Source organism: Pogona vitticeps, chromosome 6 (genome assembly GCF_051106095.1).
Source record: "Pogona vitticeps strain Pit_001003342236 chromosome 6, PviZW2.1, whole genome shotgun sequence".
Lineage (NCBI taxonomy): Eukaryota > Metazoa > Chordata > Lepidosauria > Squamata > Agamidae > Pogona > Pogona vitticeps.
Genome location: NC_135788.1, coordinates 30843530 through 30864683, shown reverse-complemented (window position 1 = coordinate 30864683; position 21154 = coordinate 30843530). Strand labels below are relative to the sequence as shown.

At 39.6% G+C, this 21154-nt stretch overlaps 1 protein-coding gene across 1 annotated transcript in view; it reads left to right on the top strand.

The window, feature by feature from the left end:
* The first annotated feature begins 8484 nt into the window (after positions 1-8484).
* MEOX2 (mesenchyme homeobox 2) overlaps positions 8485-21154 on the top strand; it is a 79531-nt gene continuing 66861 nt past the window's right edge. The window contains exon 1 of the mRNA XM_073003260.2: positions 8485-9863. Coding sequence (XP_072859361.2) covers positions 9299-9863 — 565 coding nt within the window. The 5' untranslated portion in view covers positions 8485-9298. The remainder of the gene's footprint in view (positions 9864-21154) is intronic.

Below are 21154 nucleotides of genomic sequence, written 5' to 3'. Positions count from 1 at the left end.
ATAAAATAACCTCATGCCGTTTATTTAACACTGATGTTGCAAATATCATATACTTTTAATAATCTCTGTTCTAAAAACAATATATACTACACACACACACACACACACACGCACACACACACACACACACACACATAAACACACACACACACACAAATTGTACCCGTTACTCTTGCATCCATTCCTACCTGGATATCAGTTGTTGATCCCCAGTGAAATCATGGTAGTAAACAAAAGAATCCACTTTTGATACATCATATTTATTAATTTTATAAAAGCAGTCTTGTTTGACTAAAAACTAGCATGTGTGGCACATTGTTGCTTCCCATGAAAATTACAACAAAAGGAAAATAATTGTTTTAACAGCAGCTAGCATTTTAGGAATCCTTCAGTTAAATCCTATGAACTAACACATACAATTGGACTTAAGTCAGCTGTGATCAATCAACCCCATGTCTTCCAGTTCATCTGCTCTAGATAGGATTAGCGCTGGTTTATCCCTTAGTCCTGGGTTTCATTTTCTAAATAATAAGCCATAAAGTAATTATGCAAAATTGGATAGGTAGTTTCTTTCAGAAACAATTAATGGCATGTTCAGAATGAAAAATATGATCAAAAGAAAACCAAATGTTAAAATATATAAGAATAGTTATGTTCAACTGTACAGTCTCTGTTTCATTTTTATGTGAAGATTCCTATGTTAGGTGGAGGCTGGGAATTTAAAGACTGTAGCTGCAACTTTTGAATAATATATATTATTAAGAAGCACTAGCTACTTATATTTTATGTGCAAATATTGACATATAATCTGTGCTGTCTAGGGTTTGGCTACAGAACTTATTGTGTAGTGCTCATGCTCATGGGTTCATAGGCATGTTTTTAATCTCAGTTTTTGAAGTACAATGGGTTCCTTGTCCTATCACTGTACACAATATAGTACTTGCTATTTTGGAACATTCCCATACGTTTTCAGGACCATCAGTATTGACCCTGCCACAAATCTTTTTCGCCTGCATCTCATTCATATAAGTCTTCCACAATCCATTGCCTTGTCTTTTATTTTTGTAATATTGCCATACCTCATGTGTGCCATTGTAGATTTACAGTGGCCAGATTTCTACTGGGATTTAATTCTGGAATAAGTGAAATCTCATCTGTTTCTGTAGCAAATTACAGCCAATTAACAAAGTGATGGTTACACACCTGGTTGTATGACTGGCACACACATGGTATCTTGTTAATTAATTGCAATTGGCTATTTTGGAATAAAACCACAATAGGGATTCTAAGCATAATTGCTCTGGTGCTTTTAACTCATTTTGCCTCATTCTGGATACTATCAATTTTTTTTGTCTTCCACAGCACATCATAGGATCAGAGTAAAAAGCTCTGTATTTTTTCTGTATTTTCCTCTGTAGGAATCAACAGAACTTATTCTGAGTACATGTGTTTATCATCAAGAAATTGTATTGAAACAAATATGGCCAGGTAAGCAGTTAATGATGTAATAAAAATTGCTTGCATTCTGGCAGAAGGCCAAAAAGTACATATTTCACAATTCAGCATAATAAAAGTTCATTTAAATTGCTATAGTATAAGTGAATACGGATTTTCAATGGTTGGGTTTCATGAAATGTACTATTGGCATTATATTTAAGATGCAGTATTAGGAATTATGTTTAAACAGTGACCACTAAATAATCATGAATATTAAACATTAGATGTGGCTAAATAAGGTCAGGATCATAAAATTACTATGATGTTGTTTTAGATCTTTTGGGACAGGAAGGCAAACTGCCATATTAAATTAAATGGAGTGATGTAACTGAAGACAAGGATACAAAATGTTTATGTAAATTCTGGAAAATGTTATATAAAACATTCAGAATACTATTTGGAATTGGTTTTCCAATTCAGTGACAAAAATTATGTGATTAATATAAAAATCTTAAAATGAAATTCAAAAGGATAAAGATCAATCCATGTTGTATGAAAAACTACGACAGTAATTGTTTATGCTACAAAAGCTGTATGACACTCCAATTCACTGAACCATCCTTTGTTCACAGCGCACCATGCCTTACCTTTCCACCATTTATTCCTTTTTTTTACCATTAATCTGATAAAGAGTTCAATGAAGCCTCACGGCTTGCACTTTTGATGCATTTACAGCTGATCCTAATGAAGGTATTGTTTGCCTGTGGATTTTCAAGATTAGATTTTGCTAAAATCTAAACACTTGATTTCTTGACAGTTCACATAGTTCAAGATTAGGTACATAATGTAAAGTAACTGACACTATTTTCATTACTTTTCCTACCTATCTCTTATCAGTATTTTAAAGAAATGACATTAAACAATACATTTCTGAAATTCTACAAATGACCACATGGTGAATGTTAAATAGTAACGTCTTCTTAAATACTGTATGATCCTGTTTTCGTTTAATAAAATAATCACATTCAGCACATCTGTCTGTTTGTGCCTTGCCTGGCACATGGGCAAATGTATTTTAAACAAGAATATTCTGTTTGTATGAAGAAATGCCAAGGGGAAGAGGAGAAAAATATTCTGCACATACTAGATGAGATATTGTGGGAGAGTAAAAATCAAATATATACAGAGTATTCAGCACTATACTTTGCTCACCATTCAGGTACTAGTCTTTTTACTGTTTCTTTCCCTGCTCTCACTTTCTCTACACACTTACAGAGAGAGAGAGAGGGAGGGAGGGAGGGAGAGGCAGGAAGGCAGAGGAATTTGGTGTTGGGTAGGAACACAGAAGCATTATACATGCTGTTGCTTTTCTCTGATATACTGTATAACTTGCCTTTTAATTTTTCTTACATACGAAGTAGGTACACTGTGTGACAGCATCCTTGCTATCTTCAAAATTATAAGATGTGTTTCTTTATGGGCAGTTAATCTGGAGCATTTCTAATTCCATTTAGCTGCCTAAAGCACTTTATGGCTCAAATGGAACTGCCGTCCTCTTTGCCTTTCTATTTCCCCCCCCTTTCAGGACTCCTTGTCTCACATCAACCGTGATTGATTGACAGCAACAGGTTGGGAAGGAATCATCAAGGCACTTTAACAACCGACTCTGGGGGAAGAAAGCATAGCTCAGTCAGTGGGCGCATTAAGGGAAGTTGCACCTATTAAAGATAAAAGCTGGCCACTGTTTATAAGCTCATCTGAAATACCAGCGTGCTTTTTGCGTTTGTGCCTTTCTCTCTTGCTTCCCTCAGTGAAAACCGTCTTCAGGGAAGCGAAAATGACTTTAGTGAAGTTTTAATTGTATCCACTGATGCCAGCATTTCAGACTAATCCTTAAATCTTATACAGCCAGAAATACGTTCCCCTCTTCAGTGCCGCTGACAAGCATTTATCCTATACAAAGGAACATAGGGTCCTGAAACCTTCCTTAGTTTAAACGTACTACGTAATTTACATAAAAAGTGAAATGTTACATCTCTGTTTCTACCTGTTTAACTATTTTATATAGAGACAGCTCGACCATAAAATGTTTCATGAGGGGAGCAAAGGGCTTCTTCCTCCGGAACAGCAGCTTCAAGGAGTTAAGGGAGGGCGATCGGCCATTGTATTTTCTTTGCATCCATATATATTAGAGCACATATTGAAACGATAAACACAAGGCACAGAATATTTCAACAGGATTGTAAATACAGTATAGGCATTTCTTCTTGAAGAAATGAGGGAGGGGGTGGAGAGTGTAATTTGGGCTGCCCAGGAACTGTGGCCACCACTAGCCCTTGCAGGACGACAGCTAGATATTTAGATCTATAAAATTGTTTTAAGATCATTATACACAGCAGAAGAAACAGATCTGAAAAAGTGGGCGATATTCTTACCGGTCATTGAGCACTGCAGGTTCCCGCTCAGTCTAAAACTGTGAGGGAAACTGAAGCAGCTGCTGAACAAAACTTTCAGGAGTTTCCCCCCCCCCTTCTAAAGAAAGTCTGCAAAACTAATTTCCCACAAAATAGGACTCAATTTCCGTTTAAGCAACTACCTCTTGCAAATCTCATACAGCCCCCCCCCCCTTTTCCCCAATGGCAGACGAAAACGAATTGAGCGTATGTGTGCGTGCATGTGTTTTCACCACACAGGAGCATTTTGCATCTCCTCGAATGGCACGCAAGATCCTGGATTTTATTATTAACAATATTGTAACGTTTAGAGGAAGAAGCAGGGAGAGGGAAGAGGACAAACTCCGTTGCCCTAACTATCGTTTGTTTATCTATCCTAACGTCAACTATCTCTTGTCACCGCCGTTGGCTCTCTTGAAGCCTCATCCACGTCTCTCCAGACACCTGAGATAACACAAACAGCACCACCAAAGGGAATAAAATAAGCTTTCCTCATGGACACCGGTGTATGTGTGTTTGTGTGTGTATGTCTCTGTCAGTGCCATATCGTTGAGTCCATTAAATTGTTATGGATTCTCTCCTAACCCTATGATTTGCTCCCCGCTGAATTAGGGTGCCGAAATGCTTTCTCGGTGGACGCGATCCAGGCACCGGAATTCCGAAGACTCTTGGGAGATAGTCGAGTATTTTGCAGGAACATTATTTTGACGACCTCTCTTTTCTTCTGCCAGGACCCCGAGTCTACTCCGGGAGAGAAAAGGGACATGGGCTGAAAATACGGCTGGTTGGCTTTTAAACCTCTTTGGGGCATGAAAACCTCTTTGGGGCATGAAAAGGGTCGCTTCCCCTTATTTTTTCGAAGAGGGGAAGCGACCAAAAGAAGACGAATATCAGCGACAGCCGCGGGGCGCGCAAACCTCTTCACGGCCAACCTGGTTCTGCCGGTGAGGAAATCCGTCCCTCCTCGCTTAAGGCGGGAAACGGTTCCCGCGCTTTTCGCGCTCAATATATCTCGCTCTCTTCCCTGCGCCTCGCGCGTCCAGGCGCAGCGAGTCTCTGCCTGGGAGGCTGGAAACGTTTTCCAGTTTATATTTGCTTTCCAAACTTTAACGTACGATACAACAGTGGTTCTTAACCTTTGTTACTCAGATGTTTTTGAACCACAACTCCCAGAAACCCTAGCCAGCACAGTTGGCAGTGAAGGCTTCTGGGAGTTGCAATCCAAAAACACCTGAGTAACCCAAGGTTAAGAAGCAGTGCGATACAACATCCCTTTTTTGGTTACTTACTTACTTGCTTGCTTACTTACTTACTTACTTCTGGCGCCCAGTCAGCCAAGAATTTCTCGAGGTCCCCAAATCAAATAATATCTCTCCCCCCCCCATCTAGTACAATAAGCGTTCAGACCCTAAATTTCCTTCTCTGATTAACACTGGGCCGATCAAAGGCTCTGTCTCAGGGTTTTTGGGAGAGGTAGTTCCCTAGTTGTGACGTGAACACCAGAAGAGCAGATGCAAGCGAAATTCAAGAGGGCGTGTGGAGTGATGCTTTTTTTTTTTTTTTTTTTTTTTTGCTTATGACTTTATGGATCAAGAAACCATACCTTTTTGAGAAATGAGATGAATTCACAAAAGAAAGACGTCAGAGGATGCTGAGTTTGGTCACTAGCCATACCCCTCCCCAGAGAAAGTCAGTGGAGGTTACAGTTAAATTTTGTCATTTGGCAAGAGAATTTTCTCCCGAGAAATCTGTTTGCAGTTGGAGCCATGCTATTCCATGGATGTTCTCTAACCACAAAGGTGATACTTGACCATACCTGACATGACTGTGATCAAGTGATTGACACTTGGCAGCAAGGATGCTGCAAAATACATTGTCCACACTTTTAACTGCATAGTAAAGAAAACGCTCACCAGCTGTTTGCCATGTTGAAATTATATTCACTTGACAGGCCTCAGGCCAGGACTCATACTGGACCAGAGGCAGATTTACAATCCTCTAGGAAACTTCATTTCTAGTCCATTTGGATTTAGATCTACTGCACTGGAGTGTCTGCCAATCCTTGTTAGAGAGGTTACTGAGAGACACTCAAGTCTGAGGGACATCCTGATCTGGGGGAAGTCTTGCCTATTCTTTACAACCCGCTTTCACATAGCAAAATATTAGCCCAAATTACCCACCTTCTTGATAAACACCGAGCAGCGTACTCCAGGACATTGCTTTTCAACTTTAATGTAAGCTGTAGCCTGCTTTCTTGAGGTCCACAGAATTAAGGAAGTTCAAAATGAGAAACAAGCAATACCTCCACTTTTGTAATACCAGCATATGTGGAATGATAATTTTTATGGCTGATTATTATGAAATGAAATGAGCATAATGCTTTGAGTGAAAGTGAGCATTCCTGGTGGTTATTAAAATAGCCTTGTGTTTAATTTGTGACAATTGCTATCAGGGCAAGAGAATGGAAGAGGCTTAGCATAAATTTATTTCACTCAAAACCAATCTCAAAACTGTTGTAAAATTACTGTACAACCATCCATTCAAGCAGCAGCGACTGAGAAGTCTAATAGTAAGCCAGGAAAAAGAAATACTCAGCATTTATACAGCACATCACGTACATTGCCTCAGTAATCCTTGTAACCTAGCAATAAGTGCAGTTCATATTATTATTCCCATATTGCTAAGAGGGGAGGAGAGCTTAGGTTGGAGACAGTACCTTCCCTAAGGTCATCCTATAAGTTCAACACTGAAACAAGTTGTGATTCACAAACTTTCTATCTCCTAGTTCCCACCTCACACCTCATAGTACTGCAGCACAATCCTCTCTAGATTTATTGAGAGGCACCGAGAGGCTGATGCACTGGAAGCTTACTCTGAAATAACTATACTGTATTAGGATTTTGCCCTTAACCGTATTACTGTGGAAAATATATATATTTTTTATTTTAAAAAAAGCCCCATTGGGAAGGTGAAGGGGGCAAGAATTTTACTTGCCAATTGTACTTGCCAGTGGAAGAAAACTTGATAACTGCATATTCATGCAGAATTTTCTCCATAGATTTTGGCATTACAGTATGTGAGGATGTATACCTTATTTTTTTCAAGTTGCTGGATTCAGTAGATCTGTTATTTAATATGGGCATGACAATGTTAAACTGCCTTCCAGCTTAAGAAATGGACATTTCATAAAGCCACACCCCACATTAGTAAATGCATTGCTGGGAAATGAAAAACAAGATTCAAATTTAGGCAAGCTAAAGGGTTTCTGTGCAATCGATGGGACAAAATCTCTTTTGGCAGCCTTAAAAATTATACCACAATCCTATTTTGAAAGTCCCCTCTAGTTTAGAAATAGCTTGCCACAGAAGTGTGTGTGTGTGTGCGTGTGCGTGTTGAGGTGCTGCTGTTTCATTTGATAAACAACACGTTCAATGGTATTTGGGGAAACATTCAGTTCCCCTGCATAAATTTTTAAACCATGTATAGGCTGAATCATCTGATGACTATGAATATAGGTTTTTAACTCTATGTGTCTGTGATGGGAAGCTACAGTTCTCCAAGCCTTCCTGCTGTGAGCATACATGCTGCAGTAAATGGGCATGTGTTATTATCCCAGGTACTCATCTGTATAGGAGTTCTGTTTCCTTTCTTGAAGTAAATTGCTTTCTGTAACCTGCCTCAGTCAACAGAAATGTAAACCTCAGTGTGACATCTGTATAATCTGTATAATGGAGATAAAGTTTGACTGTCTCAGGACTCTCTTGAAATGAACAAGAGAGTGAAGATCATAAAATTCTTAGCAAAGTGAAAAAGGTAGTGGATAGTGCTGAGAAAGTGTGCAAGGAGAGGGAGACTAGGCCTTGCAGGAAGTGTTGCCCATTTATTCAACCTCTGTTTCTGGGCAGTGCAGTAACAATTGGGTCTCGTGGGCTCATTTGTCTTCTGTATCAGAAGATAAGTACAGATCAGCAAACAAAGTCAGGGGTTAGTCCTCACAAGGGCAGTTGTCATCTCTGACTTGTCTGCTCAGTCACCTCATTCTGCATGTCAAAATGAGGACAACTGTCAATGTGCTGGGCTTATTCCCCACCATTATGTTGTATAAAGGGAAAGTTTGTTGCGGTGTGCTGTCAAGTCACTTTTGACTTATGGTGACTTCATGAACTAGTGACCTCCACAAGCTGCTATCATTAACAGCCCTGTCCAAATCTTGCAGACTAAAAGCTGTGGTTTCCTTGACTCAGTCAATCCATCTTTTGTTGGTCTTCCTCTTTCCCTGTTAAGAAGTGCAACCAAGTTCAGGCTGTGCTTTGTAAGCTTAGCTGGTCCCTGAATGGCATAGTGAGAAGGCCTGTAACAAGAAAGGCCACACCATGATGCTAAGCAAGTAAGAGGCACATGCTCTTTCTTACTCACCCCTCCTAAAAGATCCAGTGTCAACCCCCTCCCTGTTGTCCAGAGAGAGGGATAGATTAGAGAGGTAAAGCAGCAGATGCTCTAGTGAAGAGCCACCCCCACTTTGCCCAGCTTCTATCACTTGGCTTTCCAAAGAGAAGTAGGCAAGATGGAAGTGGCTCTTCCATCCAAGGACTGCTGCTACTATTTTCTTTTTTGTTGTTGTTGTTTCTGGGCTGCCCTGATGCCCAAAGAGAAAGAGAAAAGGCTGACGAATGAATGGAGGTGGCAGATCCTGCACCACATCCTCTTCTTCCGCTGGCTTCCCTGGCAAGGAAGCACTGGGCCCTGGAGGAGGTAGCGGAGGTAGCTGCTGCTTCTGCCAGCCTGCTGCCCTCTCTGATGAGTCAGTGCCACTGGGTCTGGGTCCACTGAGGGAAGCGGGCAGGCCCCTCACCTGCTCCCCATTCAATGGGATGCTGCCCAGCTCCTTCCCACCCCAACCTGGCGGCCGTCCACCAGCCTCGCCTCTGCAATTCGCGCGTGAAGCGGAGCCCCGCAGGGCAAGGCTGGCCGGCTGAGCCTGAGCCGGGGTCAGGGCGAGGGGAGCTGCGGGTCCGCCGGTGGTGTGGCTGCCGCGGGGCTGGCGCTGGGAGGCTGCTCGCATGTGGTCAGTGCCGTGCAAGCTAAGCCAGCCCCCGGCTCACGTTACACACTCCTGTATTTATAACCTCGGCGATCCGCTTCTCCCTCGGAGCGCTAGCGTGGGACCACCTCCTTGCTGCCGGCGGCGAACACCGCGCCCGCTCGAGTGAACATCCGAGGCTTTGGCCACGGCCGGGATCGTTGGAGCCCTGGATTATTACTACCGCTGAGCGCGCTGCTGCTGCCGCCGGTGCTGGCTTTGGGGTTGGCTGGGAGGAGATCGGAGGAGCGTCGTGCTTCCTCTCCCTGACCCGCCGCCGGGGCGTTCTTGGGCTGCGGTGCCGCCGCGCGGAGCCTCGGTGCATGCCATGGATCACACGCTGTTCGGCTGCCTGCGCAGCCCCCACCATGCCCCCGGCCAGGGCTTGCACCCCTTTTCCCAGTCTGCCCTGGCCTTGCACGGCCGCTCGGACCACATGTCCTACCCGGAGCTCTCCGCTTCGTCCTCCTCTTGCATCATAGCGGGATACCCCAACGAGGAGAGCATGTTCGGCAGCCAGCACCACCGGGGGCACCACCACCACCATCACCACCACCATCACCACCAGCAGCAGCAACAGCCGCCGCCACCGCAGCAGCACCAGGCGCTGCAGACGAACTGGCACATTCCGCAGATGGCTTCCCCGCCGCCGCCGCCGCCGCCGCCTCCCCCGCCTCCCTCCGCCTCGGCTAGGCACAGCCTGTGCCTCCAGCCCGACTCGGGAGGGCCCCCGGAGCTGGGCACCAGCCCCCCGGGACTGTGCTCGAACTCATCCAGCTTGGGGACCAGCACCCCGACGGGGGCGGCGTGCGCCCCGGGTGATTATGGACGACAGGCGCTGTCCCCCGGGGAAACGGAGAAGCGGGCGGGCAAGCGGAAAAGCGACAGCTCAGGTAACCCGCGTCCCTCGGCGCTGAGAAGGGGAGGATGCGAACCAGGAGGACGAGGGTGGCCGGGGAGGGGGAGGAGGGGAGGGAGACCCCAGGCCGGGTGGATCGGGCTGCTTCTGAAGAAGCCAGCGGTGTCTCCCGGTGCCTCTGGCCGGGGTGATGGTGATAAGTCGCTTTGGGGAAGGAAGCGCGCGGCGCGTCTTGGTGGGCGCAGAAGCGCGACCCGCTGAGGGCAAGAAACAAGGTCGTGGCTTCGGCTTGTAGTGGTGAAGACCTTTTATTAGGGTCTGGGAGCGGCTGGGGCCACGGGGTGGACCGTGAAATCCCTTGCCCGGACTGCTTCACCATCCAGAAAGAACATTTAAAAAAAAAATTGGAATCTGGATTAGTGTGCGTCTCTTGACACCTGGAAACAAGAGTCCTCCAGCCCTTTCAGGATTCCCTCTTGGAAGGAGAGCAGTGACAAGTCAATGAGTCAGTCCCGTTTCCGTCCAGGATTCCTTGATTCATTTTTAACGTTTTTCAGGACGATTAGCTACTAACCCCAGGAGCATCTTGCGCTTACTATTTTGACTAGTTACACAGATGAAGGCTGCAATGCTGTGCCGACTTAATTTGGGAGTGGAATTAACGCCCATGAAAATTAGTAGGGTTCCTTCGAAGTACCGTATACATGCATGCCACTGGATTGTGATGCAACAATTCTGTACCTGTTTACTCGGCCGTAAGATCAGTTTAAATACTTGAGCTTCACTAATGAGTAGACATGCACAGAATGGTGCTGTAGAAAAGGTTATATAAAGACGTAAATACTCTTACATTTATGATGATGGGGAAAATGACTCCTGCCTAGGAATAGCTCATAAACTAATACAGTACCTTACTTACAAGTACACATTGCTCATATTTAATACAGATACATATTATCTTACAAGGACATCTTTTCTTATCATTTTCAAGAAAGGACTGTAAAGTGGTACAGATACATAGAATGTATAGTTAAAACCTGCTATAAATTCTGGGTTTTAAAAAATAATTTCTATCTCGTATTTTGAAATAAATCTATCTGGATTGCAGTAGTTGATCTAGTAAATAATGCAACTGAATTTAAAGGGGACCATGTAAAAATAGCTATAATTTTAGTTCTTTGGCCAAACACATTATGTACAAAAGATGTTGGCCTTATAATAAAAGATACACACAGAGAAAAGCATAACAAACACACAAAGGTAAACAAAGTTGTGCTTAGAAAAACACAAAGTAATAACATTTCCGAAATATTATTAAAATTTAACAAAGGAGGTGATGACCTTACGTATGTACAACAGAATTTCTTTAAAGAGCCAAATATTAATTTAGTTTCTTTCTTCTTCTTCCTTTTTTAATATTTTGTAGATATATTTTTGTGTGAACAATTTTTTCTGCAGGTTACATTTTAAAAATGTCTTCAGTTTCTTATACTTCATTTCCCAGGATATATGAAAAAATGATTTTGCCCAAGCATTGTGCAATGAAGAGATTAATTAATCCAATGTTTCTATCAGATGATATTTGTGAGTAAAACTAATTTCTTTATCATTTGTAGTATTTTCTAATTGACAGAAAAATAAGCAAATATATAGTGCAGAATACAATGCAGAGGAAACATTAATTGCCTTTAAATATTAACTAACAAAATCCTTAAATTTACCACCTTTAGCTTTTATTGGCTTTAAGAAAGTCAGATATTCAAAACTGAAATACAGTGAATTATAGTGGAAGCTATAATAATAATTTTAAAGGCATGCTATCTTTAGTCCAATGTAATACATTCACAGGGGCAGTTATTTTTAGCATTTAAGTCTTACATTTATGTCCTGTACAAAAACAGTTCAATAAGACTTATTTACTTATAATGTGTCCAAGACCAGTACTTATTATTAATTACTGGTAAAAAAAAAATAGGTACACATTATTTTAAAGCACAATGCTTCACTTTTTTGTTCTTCACTATATATGCTGCCTTCTGCACAGCCTGCTGTATAGTTCTGACAATATATTTAACTCTAGTGTAACAACAGATAGCAAATCCCAGTTTTAGGGCAACAGCTTCATATTTTGCACATGGCAAATGCCTTTATTTGGAACAATTTTATTTAGAAGGTATGGACATTGGGCAAACACATACACACACAGAGTTCTGTGACTCTAATTACTGACTTTTGGACATGATTTAAATAATGAACTTTAAAGGGAACAACTTTCCCATAGAAGCAAAGAATAGCATTTGAATTGCTGTTCCATTTCCCCTGAAACTAATATTATGTTAAATTTCTAAATATATTTTAAGAGATGCATTTCAAAAATATTTGAAACCATGTTAGAATGCAACATTTGTGAAAAATTGTGTATCTCAAAGAAATCAGTCAGAGAGGTTCACAAAATATATCTGTATATCTTTATAATGGTGTTGACAATGGTGTTTTCATCTGGCATCACTTGTGTACAAATCTCTGAGTGTATTTACACTGGAAAGAGATAAAGACTAACAATAAAAATAGTAATGAGTTTGATATTTGATCAAATATTAGTCAAGCTTATAACACTAGAGGAACAAATCCAGTTTTTGTTCTTGTTGTGTACTTCTTTTGAATGCATTGAGGACTTCTCTGTATATGACTGATCATGACAGAATCACAGAAAAGCTCTCATCTGTTTCCAACTTGATCTGTGTATCACAATAGGAAATACAGACATCAGAACTGTAGACAACTGATGACAGTTTCTTCATGTGTCTGCAGTAGCTCGCTCCTGATAGTATCTCCTGCTGACAAAAATGTAATCGCTTTCAGTGGCAGAACGTACAGCAAGAAATTCAATACAGTAGTTTAATTTCATTTATTTTAAATGATGTGTTTATTTCATATCAGAAACTCTGAATGACAATCCAGTATTCAATATTTATATAATAACCTTAGTATGTGTTGAAAACCAATTTGATCTCATATCTGGTGAAACTAATTCATCAGTCAATCCACCTGGGCAGTGACAGTCCAAGTTGACTTCTTTTTCCCTCACCTTCTCCTCCCTCTTTTCCTTCCCCCTTTCCTCCTCCTCCTCTCTCTCTCTTGTTTCAATCCTTTCTCTCTAATATTCAGGTCTTTAAATAGTTGTTCTTTAATCCAACAGAAATTCTTACTTGATTATCTTCTCATTTTAATTATCTGTTTCCCCACCTTTTTATGTCACAGCTATTAAAACTATAATTTATGGCTGCAGAGAATCATACTGATAATGTTGTGTCCCAAACAACATATCAGACATGAAGCCTGATAATTTCAGTGGATCTGTTACATCTGCCAAATTCCATGGATAAGGAAAATGTAAATTATTTAATTATTTGTTTTTGAGTAAAATTTTGCATATAATAAACTGTTCTCAGATGGTTTTGAACACCAAAAATTGAGACACTTGAGAATCTTTGATTGAAAATATTATTTTGTAGCATTTGGCATTAATAATGATTGCAGATTTAAGAGACCACATTTTGAATTCTTGTGGGTACTTTGTTGTTAAAAATCTCCAAAGGAAGCTGTGAAACTGAGTTGTCACACGCAACTGCTCAGCATTCATTTAGTATGGACATTGAAATTAGCCATCTAAGGACTACTGAAAGCTAAAGCTATTAGAGTCAGAGGTAGATTAGGAGAATGGGTTTTATGTAGTTGTAAAATCTTGGATATATTTTAGTCCCAAAAATGAAAAAATGAAAAAAAGAAGTTGAATTTGGATTGAAGATAGACACATACAATTTCCGTTATACATCAAGCGTTTCCCTTTACACTTTTCTTATCTTAATTGATCAGATTTTCCTGAATTATTGATTAACAAAACAAAATAAAATAGGGATGTTATCTTCTGGAAATCTTGACTTCCAACATCAAAACCTGATTTTATAATTTAACACAGAACGAGGTATAATTAAAATCACTGAAATCAATGTGGGATAACTTTGTAAAAACACCTCAGCACAATCTGTATTGCATTCTTCCATCAACTAACTGCAGCTTCCATGGGGGTCTTGCATAAACCCCAATGAATAGAGGTCAACTTACAATACTGTTTGATGGATTACACTGTAAATATTCGGTATAATTTCCAAGGAATTGCTTTTAAGAAAATATAAACATTCATCAATATACTAACTTAGAAGAACACCTGAAAAAATGACTTGATAAATGTGTGTTAATTGTATGGATTCATTGCTTTTAATCATACATGATTGGTCTCCAAAACATTTCAATAAGAAAAATGAGCAGTATGTGTACGCAAAAGGATTAATCAAAATTCTTAAACTTTTCAACATGTTGCTAGCAGAAAAGGAAAAGTTATTGGTTGTGAGCTACCCCTAGATTTAGCCAATGTGTTAATTAATTGGTTTTGACATTCAGATGAGCCTCATGGCACAGTGCATTACTGCAGTTAAATCTCTGCTCATGACCTGAGTTTGATCCCAATGTGCTCAGGTAGCTGACTCAAGGTTGACTAAGCTTTCCAAATTGGTAAACTGAGTACGCAGCTCACTTGGGAGACATTATGTAACCTGCATAATTAAACTGTAGACTTCCACAGAGTGCTTAAAGCACTATGGAGCGGTATATAAGCAGCACACTTTGTTTAATCATGAACAGAAATGTAAAATAATGTAGGTGAGAATCCAGATAGCTACTTTAAATATAGCCAATAGTTACAATCCAAAGAACTATTTCTAACAGTCGTGAGGACCTTTGGCTTATATTTCTTAAATGGCAACTCTCCATAGGATATGATGAATTATGTATTTCTCAAAATATAAATACTTTAAAAAAGTTTTTGATATGGCATGTGAGGAATCAATATATATGTATAACCCTCAAATCTCACAGGGCACATCCAAAGTAGCTCCTGCCTAGTTTTGGGTGTGTCCTGTTTTTTTTTGTCTGAATAGAAGACTGTTGTAGTCTTCCCAGCTTCAAAATTAGTTGTTTTCCACAAAGTCTTGGACATCCATAAGCCTGAATACTTCCAGTTGTACAGCCTATTGGTTTTTGGCTCAAAGGGGGGGGGCATCTTTCCTGAGCCACAGTTCCCACAAGCCATTGCTATGAGTGTGCCTGCTATGGGATTTTAGAAGTTGTGATATAAAAATGTAATTTTTCCCATATCTGACCCTGACCCACAGGCAATCCAAAAGTGCAATCCAAAAAGAAACAAATGCTTTACTAGACACTGGAGTCAAATTGTGTTGTTTTGGAATTCTTAGCAGATGTAATAATATTGCATATAATGACATACAGTATTTCTTCATTAATTTTGAATGCTTGGTTTAATTCAAACCTGGGCAAAGTGCGGCCCGAGGGCCACATACGGCATGTGAGCTGCTCCTGTCCAGGCCGCCGGACATCAAAACCATTTATAGCTTTTTATCTAAAGTTGATCAGTTGCTTATCTTTAACATACCGCAAAAAACCTCTTTAGTATTTGTGAAGATTAACAAGTTTAAAATAGAAACAATCATAACATCACTGTTTCATTTTATTTTTAAGTAAAGTTGGTTTGGCCCCCGAACACAGTTCAGATTTTTCATGTGGCCCCCCTAGAGAAATTAATTGCCTACCCCTGGTTTAACTGATTGATCAGTTTGGTACTCAGATGGCTTCAGATTTTCTTCAAAGCAATTCTTACTAAAACTAACAAACATGTCTGGCCCTACCATTAGACAGCATGAAGTGGTCTCCTTGGGCAGCTGATTATGGATATCATGAAAGAGGAGCATTGAAGTGGTTATTTAACATATTGTATTTGATTTTTTTAACTGCCATTGAAGTATAGGAGAGGTTTTCAGGACTTCATATTTCAGATACCACAATTATTTACCTAGCCTTGGGTACAAGGCACCTGGGAAAGTCACAATAATCTATATCTTAGATTGGTCCCACTAAATAATTCCTAAACCTTAGGCATTAAATTCTATCAATTTTAAGAAAATTTCTGTCCAGTGGCTCACCTTATTTTCAGTCAATCCATTTTGCTCACGTGAATGATTACTTCCATACAAATTTAAACATAGCTCAGCTTGCTTATTCCCATGTGTAGAGTTCTCATTAGTTCTCAGTAGTTTCCAAACTTGGGTCCCTAGATGTTCCTGGACAACTGCTCCACGAAATCCTGGCCAGCGCAGCTAGCTGTGACGACTTCTGGGAGTTTTAGTACGAGAACATCTGGAATCCCAGGGTGGGGAATCACTGATCTAGAACTTTACACAAACTACATACATTTCAATACCTGTGATTAGCCTGAGCATGTGGTTCTGTGACCAGAAACACAGGAACTTGGAAGTGCTTCATCTCGAAATATATGGAATTTCTTGCCAATTAGATATATTTATATTTGAAATGTCAGGCATCAGTTAATGATTTGAGTGATCCTAATATGAAAAACATGAAAATTGGATTTAAATATGCTTCTAAATAAGGCATTTTATTTATGGTATACTTTCTAACAATGTTTTTAGAGATTATGATTGCCTAGTACAAGATACTAATTTAGTAAACTGTTTTAGCATAAAGTGGGTTTGTACCATTCACACCGAGGTCTGTTATCAGAGCTACAACCCAGTGGATGGATGCCTTGGAGATAGCCCTACTGAATTAAGCAAGATTTATTTCTGGTAAACATGCAAAGGAATGGGCTGTTGCCTCTGCCTGTAGGAATCCAAATAGTGACTTCAGGCATGTATCCAGAGTGATTAAAAGAAAAAATAAATGATAGAGAGCAATGAGTACTCATGCATTATGTCCACTGAATGTGTTTCAAAAGGCTGCTAATCAAAAAACACAGTTCAGACCATGCATGTGGATAGATTAAAACACAGGAACATGGGAAAGATTAAAATTATCTGCTAAAATGAGTTTCTGGGATTCAACTGTTATTGTTAAAAGCCTGTTTAACAATTGTAATTGTTAAAAGCCTGCCTGAAGAGAGGGGTCTTCAGCTTTTTTCGGAAGGCTAAAAGGGAAGGGGCCATCCTGATCTCCTGAGGGAGAGTGTTCCATAGCCTGGGAGCTGCCACAGAGAAGGCCCTGTCCCGTGTCCCCATCAGCTGTGCTTGTGCTGGCAATGGGACAGAGAGGAGGGTCTCCTCTGCTGATCTTAATCACCAAGAAGGTGCATATAGGGAGATACAGCCCTTCAGGTAGCCTGGACTCAAGCTGTATAGGGCTTTATAGGTAATGATCAGCAGTTTTAATTGGGCCCAGAAATGGACTGGTAGCCAGTGCAGTTCTTGTAACAGGTGCATTATATGCTCCCTGTAGCTGGCCCCAGTCAGTACTCTGGCTGCAGAGTTTTGCACCAGACTACCGAACCATCTTCAAAGGCATCCCCACACAGAGCGTGTTACAGTAATCCAAACAGTCACACTTTAATTAACAGAAAAATATATGCAACTAATTATTTGTTTTACCTTGACTAGAGAAATCAAAAGTGATTTTAAGAAAACACCAATAATAACAATTTTCTTAGGACTATGGAGGAAAATAACAATTTTCTAGGGGCTACTGTAGGCAAGACATTTTGGAGATTTCTCTTTCATGGGGTCACCATAAATTGGAGGGTGACTTGAAAGAGCATAACAGTAACAAAAGGACATTTCACTTGCTTATGTAATGGAACTGTCATATCGGCAAGTGAAAATAGTCCATAGAAATCTGTGTTCTTAGAAATACTGAAACATTTCTACCATAATGGTAAATGTCTTGCTGCAAATTCTTTTCACTGTACATAAAGGTTTGGATCAGAACTACAGCATGACTCATTGATTATGTTCCACTGATTTGAATGATATATTCTAATCATGTCTGAGTCTGGATCTAAACTTATTTGGCAAAATAATCTTATATTTGACATATCTTGTACAGAGAGCTACATTCTTTGTGGCAATAGCTAGGAATGTATTGTCTTCACCAAATTTCCTGGCATGCATGAAACATCCACAAAGATCAGGGATGTGATCCACAAAATGGTTTATGCTATGGGGCAGAGTCTTCAGAGGCTCCTAGTTTTTTGTACTGTTGTCTCAAATAGATATTTCATTAAGGTACATTTAATTACATTTAAATCTACTAAGTAAATGTGTCATATTATAGAATCATACTACTGTACATACTAATATAAAATGGCATTTGATGGAACTTTTAATTATGATGAATTTTAATGTTGTCTAGCCACTTCCAAGTGAGAAATATGCTGTCATTTTGGAAAGAAAGAAAGTTATTTAGTTTTCAAATTTGAACCGAGGTATGGGACATGTTTGGTGGTAAATGAGGGATTGTGGAAATGTGCAAAAGACATGACAAATCTTTCCATCATTAGCAAAGTCCACTCTTTATAAACAAGTTCTTGTGGACTGCAGTTCTATATCTGTATTCATGGAGTACAAGATACTGACCTCAAAGAGATTTCTCAAGTAGACATGTATAGGATTGCACTGCTAAATGAACATCTAGTTTTCTTAGTTTCCAAAAAGTAGTTTAAGCTTTTTGCCTAGATGCGGCTGGGGTGTAATTTGTGTATTATGTATGAATACTTTTATTACTGTCCTATTTGCAGACGATAGCATCTGTTTTTACTTATTATGTTGACTGTGGTTTATACTGATTCCGTCCTCCCTGTTGCATTAATACGGATTTTGGTATTTGTACTATGTGTGTGCTTCAAGATTGCCTTTTGCAAAGGAAAGCAGGCCATACATTTTAACAACAATAGCAACAACAATAGTGTGTCTGCGGTGTCAGTAATACAAGAATAGGGACACAGACACTGAGGTAAACCAGGATAATGATGAGGATTTTTAAAAGCATTTATTAAATTTACTTAAGTGATAGAACAACTTCTTTTAAAATATGGTACCAATTATGTGGCGGCAGTAGAACCAAGACAATTCCTTTAGCTCAGAAGTGTAATGTTTGTATATTCCTAATAAGCGTGTAATGAAAGAAACCACAAACAGGGATACTGAACAGTCCCTATCTTCCTTGCTGTCTTCTGGCTTATGAATGTTGTAGTGGCTTTTTAAAAATAAATATTGGCGACTTGTATCTGGAAGCACATGCTATCCTTTATGTTGGCAGAGGTACGTGTACACATACTGTGCCTAACACAGGTTCAGTCTTTCAGTTTGATTGTATATTTGGATGTGCGGTCCCATCCTTTAGTTCCAGCTTCCTCAGGCTGAAATTTGTACACCCGCCTGTGAACATTCCCTTGGTGGAAAATAGTTGTGTGCGTTTAGGACAATGGAACTATAATTTAAATCAGAAATCAAGCCTGCTGCATTAGCCAAACCACTCTAAAAAGAGTAGCAGAGTGTGCCATGTGTAGCTAATCCTAAGTGTTGATCATAGAGTTAAAAATTAGTTAGCCTGACTTCAATTCTGTGAATACCAGGAATGATGACTGGGAACATATGGATACAATCATGAATTTTGTATAGAAATTTGAAAATCTTTTCATTTTAATATATTCTAGCAGTTTATCCACTAAATAAATCGATAAAGACAAGCTGGAGGATGACATACTGTGTGCTTTCACTTTCAATAAAATGCTAACCAAGTCTACCCCCCAAAGATGTTCCATAACAAGCTCAAATATTCATGGCATAAAAACAAACATCTTTAATGGATGTAACATACAACTCTTCTTTTGGAAATGGGAATGACTGACAATTGCTTACTGCTGGATGCAGAGAATGGATGCTGTCTTCACAGGAAAGGAGGAAGAATCATGTTGAGGCAGATGAAAAGGCCTACCTAGTCAAGTATGCTGTTCAGGCAGTGGGTGACTATTTGGTTATAGGAAGCCCTCAATGAGAAACGAGTGTGACAGTGCTCTGCCATCTTATTCCTCTGAAACAGATATACAGAGACCTACTGGCTCTGTTGCTGATGGTACTGATTAATAGCTATTGGTGGCCTTGCCCTTCTTACAACTGTCAATGCTCCTGTTAAAGCTGTACAGGTTGGTGGTTTGTACAGATCACCATCCTATGACAGTAAATATATCATGGCTGATATATTAGAAATACTTAGTTGACCCGATTCTGTCACTTTTCGGCATTAGTGACTGACCTCATAGTTAGTGCCAGAAGAAAGTGAGACACTTTTCTGCCTACAGACTTTTGTATTCCATCTATAATTATATGCTTTCTCTCCCTCCCGCCTCAAGTTAAAAATCCCTGAATACTGTAGCCTTTCCTCACTGTGAAGTTGCTTCAAGCCCTTTGTTCATTTTGATTGCCCTTCCTTATAATTACTGCTCAGCAAGATAGCTTCTAAGCTGCAGTTAATAGAAACTGTAGTTTGTTTCACATTTCTGTGCAAACTATCCATTTTGTACCACCTAGGATCAGCAATAGAATGAATCTTGCCTCAGAAATTCACATATTCCAGTATTGAAAAGTAATATATGTGCAGTCATGCTTACATGTGGAAAATGTGCTTAACCAAAATGTACATATTTAGAAAATATGCAAAGTGTGTTTTATATAGTAGAAAGAATGTTAAAGTTCATAAATTAGTTAAAATGTCTTTAATAAATTATATAAAGAGATTTAAAACTGTTATAAAAATATGTGTGAAATTTTATGGAGTGAAGTGAGGTTTTCTTACCAAATGTGGAACTGCGAGGAGACAAGCATGTAGTGGAATTCTGAATGCAATGAAAATGATTTTGACAAATTTTCACATCCTTTCCACCAATTTAACCATAACAAACATTAAGCTGGATGGCCTATAATTTCAGCCGCCTCACCCTCACTCAACAATCTTATACGATAGTAACAACCTTCTAGTACTCCAGTACACTGGCTGAGCTCAGGAACAAGTTGCATATTTTTATTAGATAAATATTTTCACACAAATTATTTAAGAACTTTTGGATCAACGTTGCTGATGCCCACGTACTTGTTTTTAATTTATCAGTAAATTGTAGAATCTCATTATTTGCCACTACTATTTGCTGCAGGTCAGTACCATTTATTTATTTATTTTTTGCAATGTCCTTATTGTCTTAAAGTACTTTGATTCCATTACTATCCAACAGCCGACCTATCTCCCTACAACTTTTGATGTATTTCTAGAATTATTTATTGTTGGTCTTGATTTTTTTCCCTCCAAATGCCCTTTCCCATTATTTGCTGTCTGCTTACACTTCTTCATTTTGTTCTCCATGGTTGGGCATGACTGCCAAAAGAAAGATTCTTTGATTCTAATAACTTT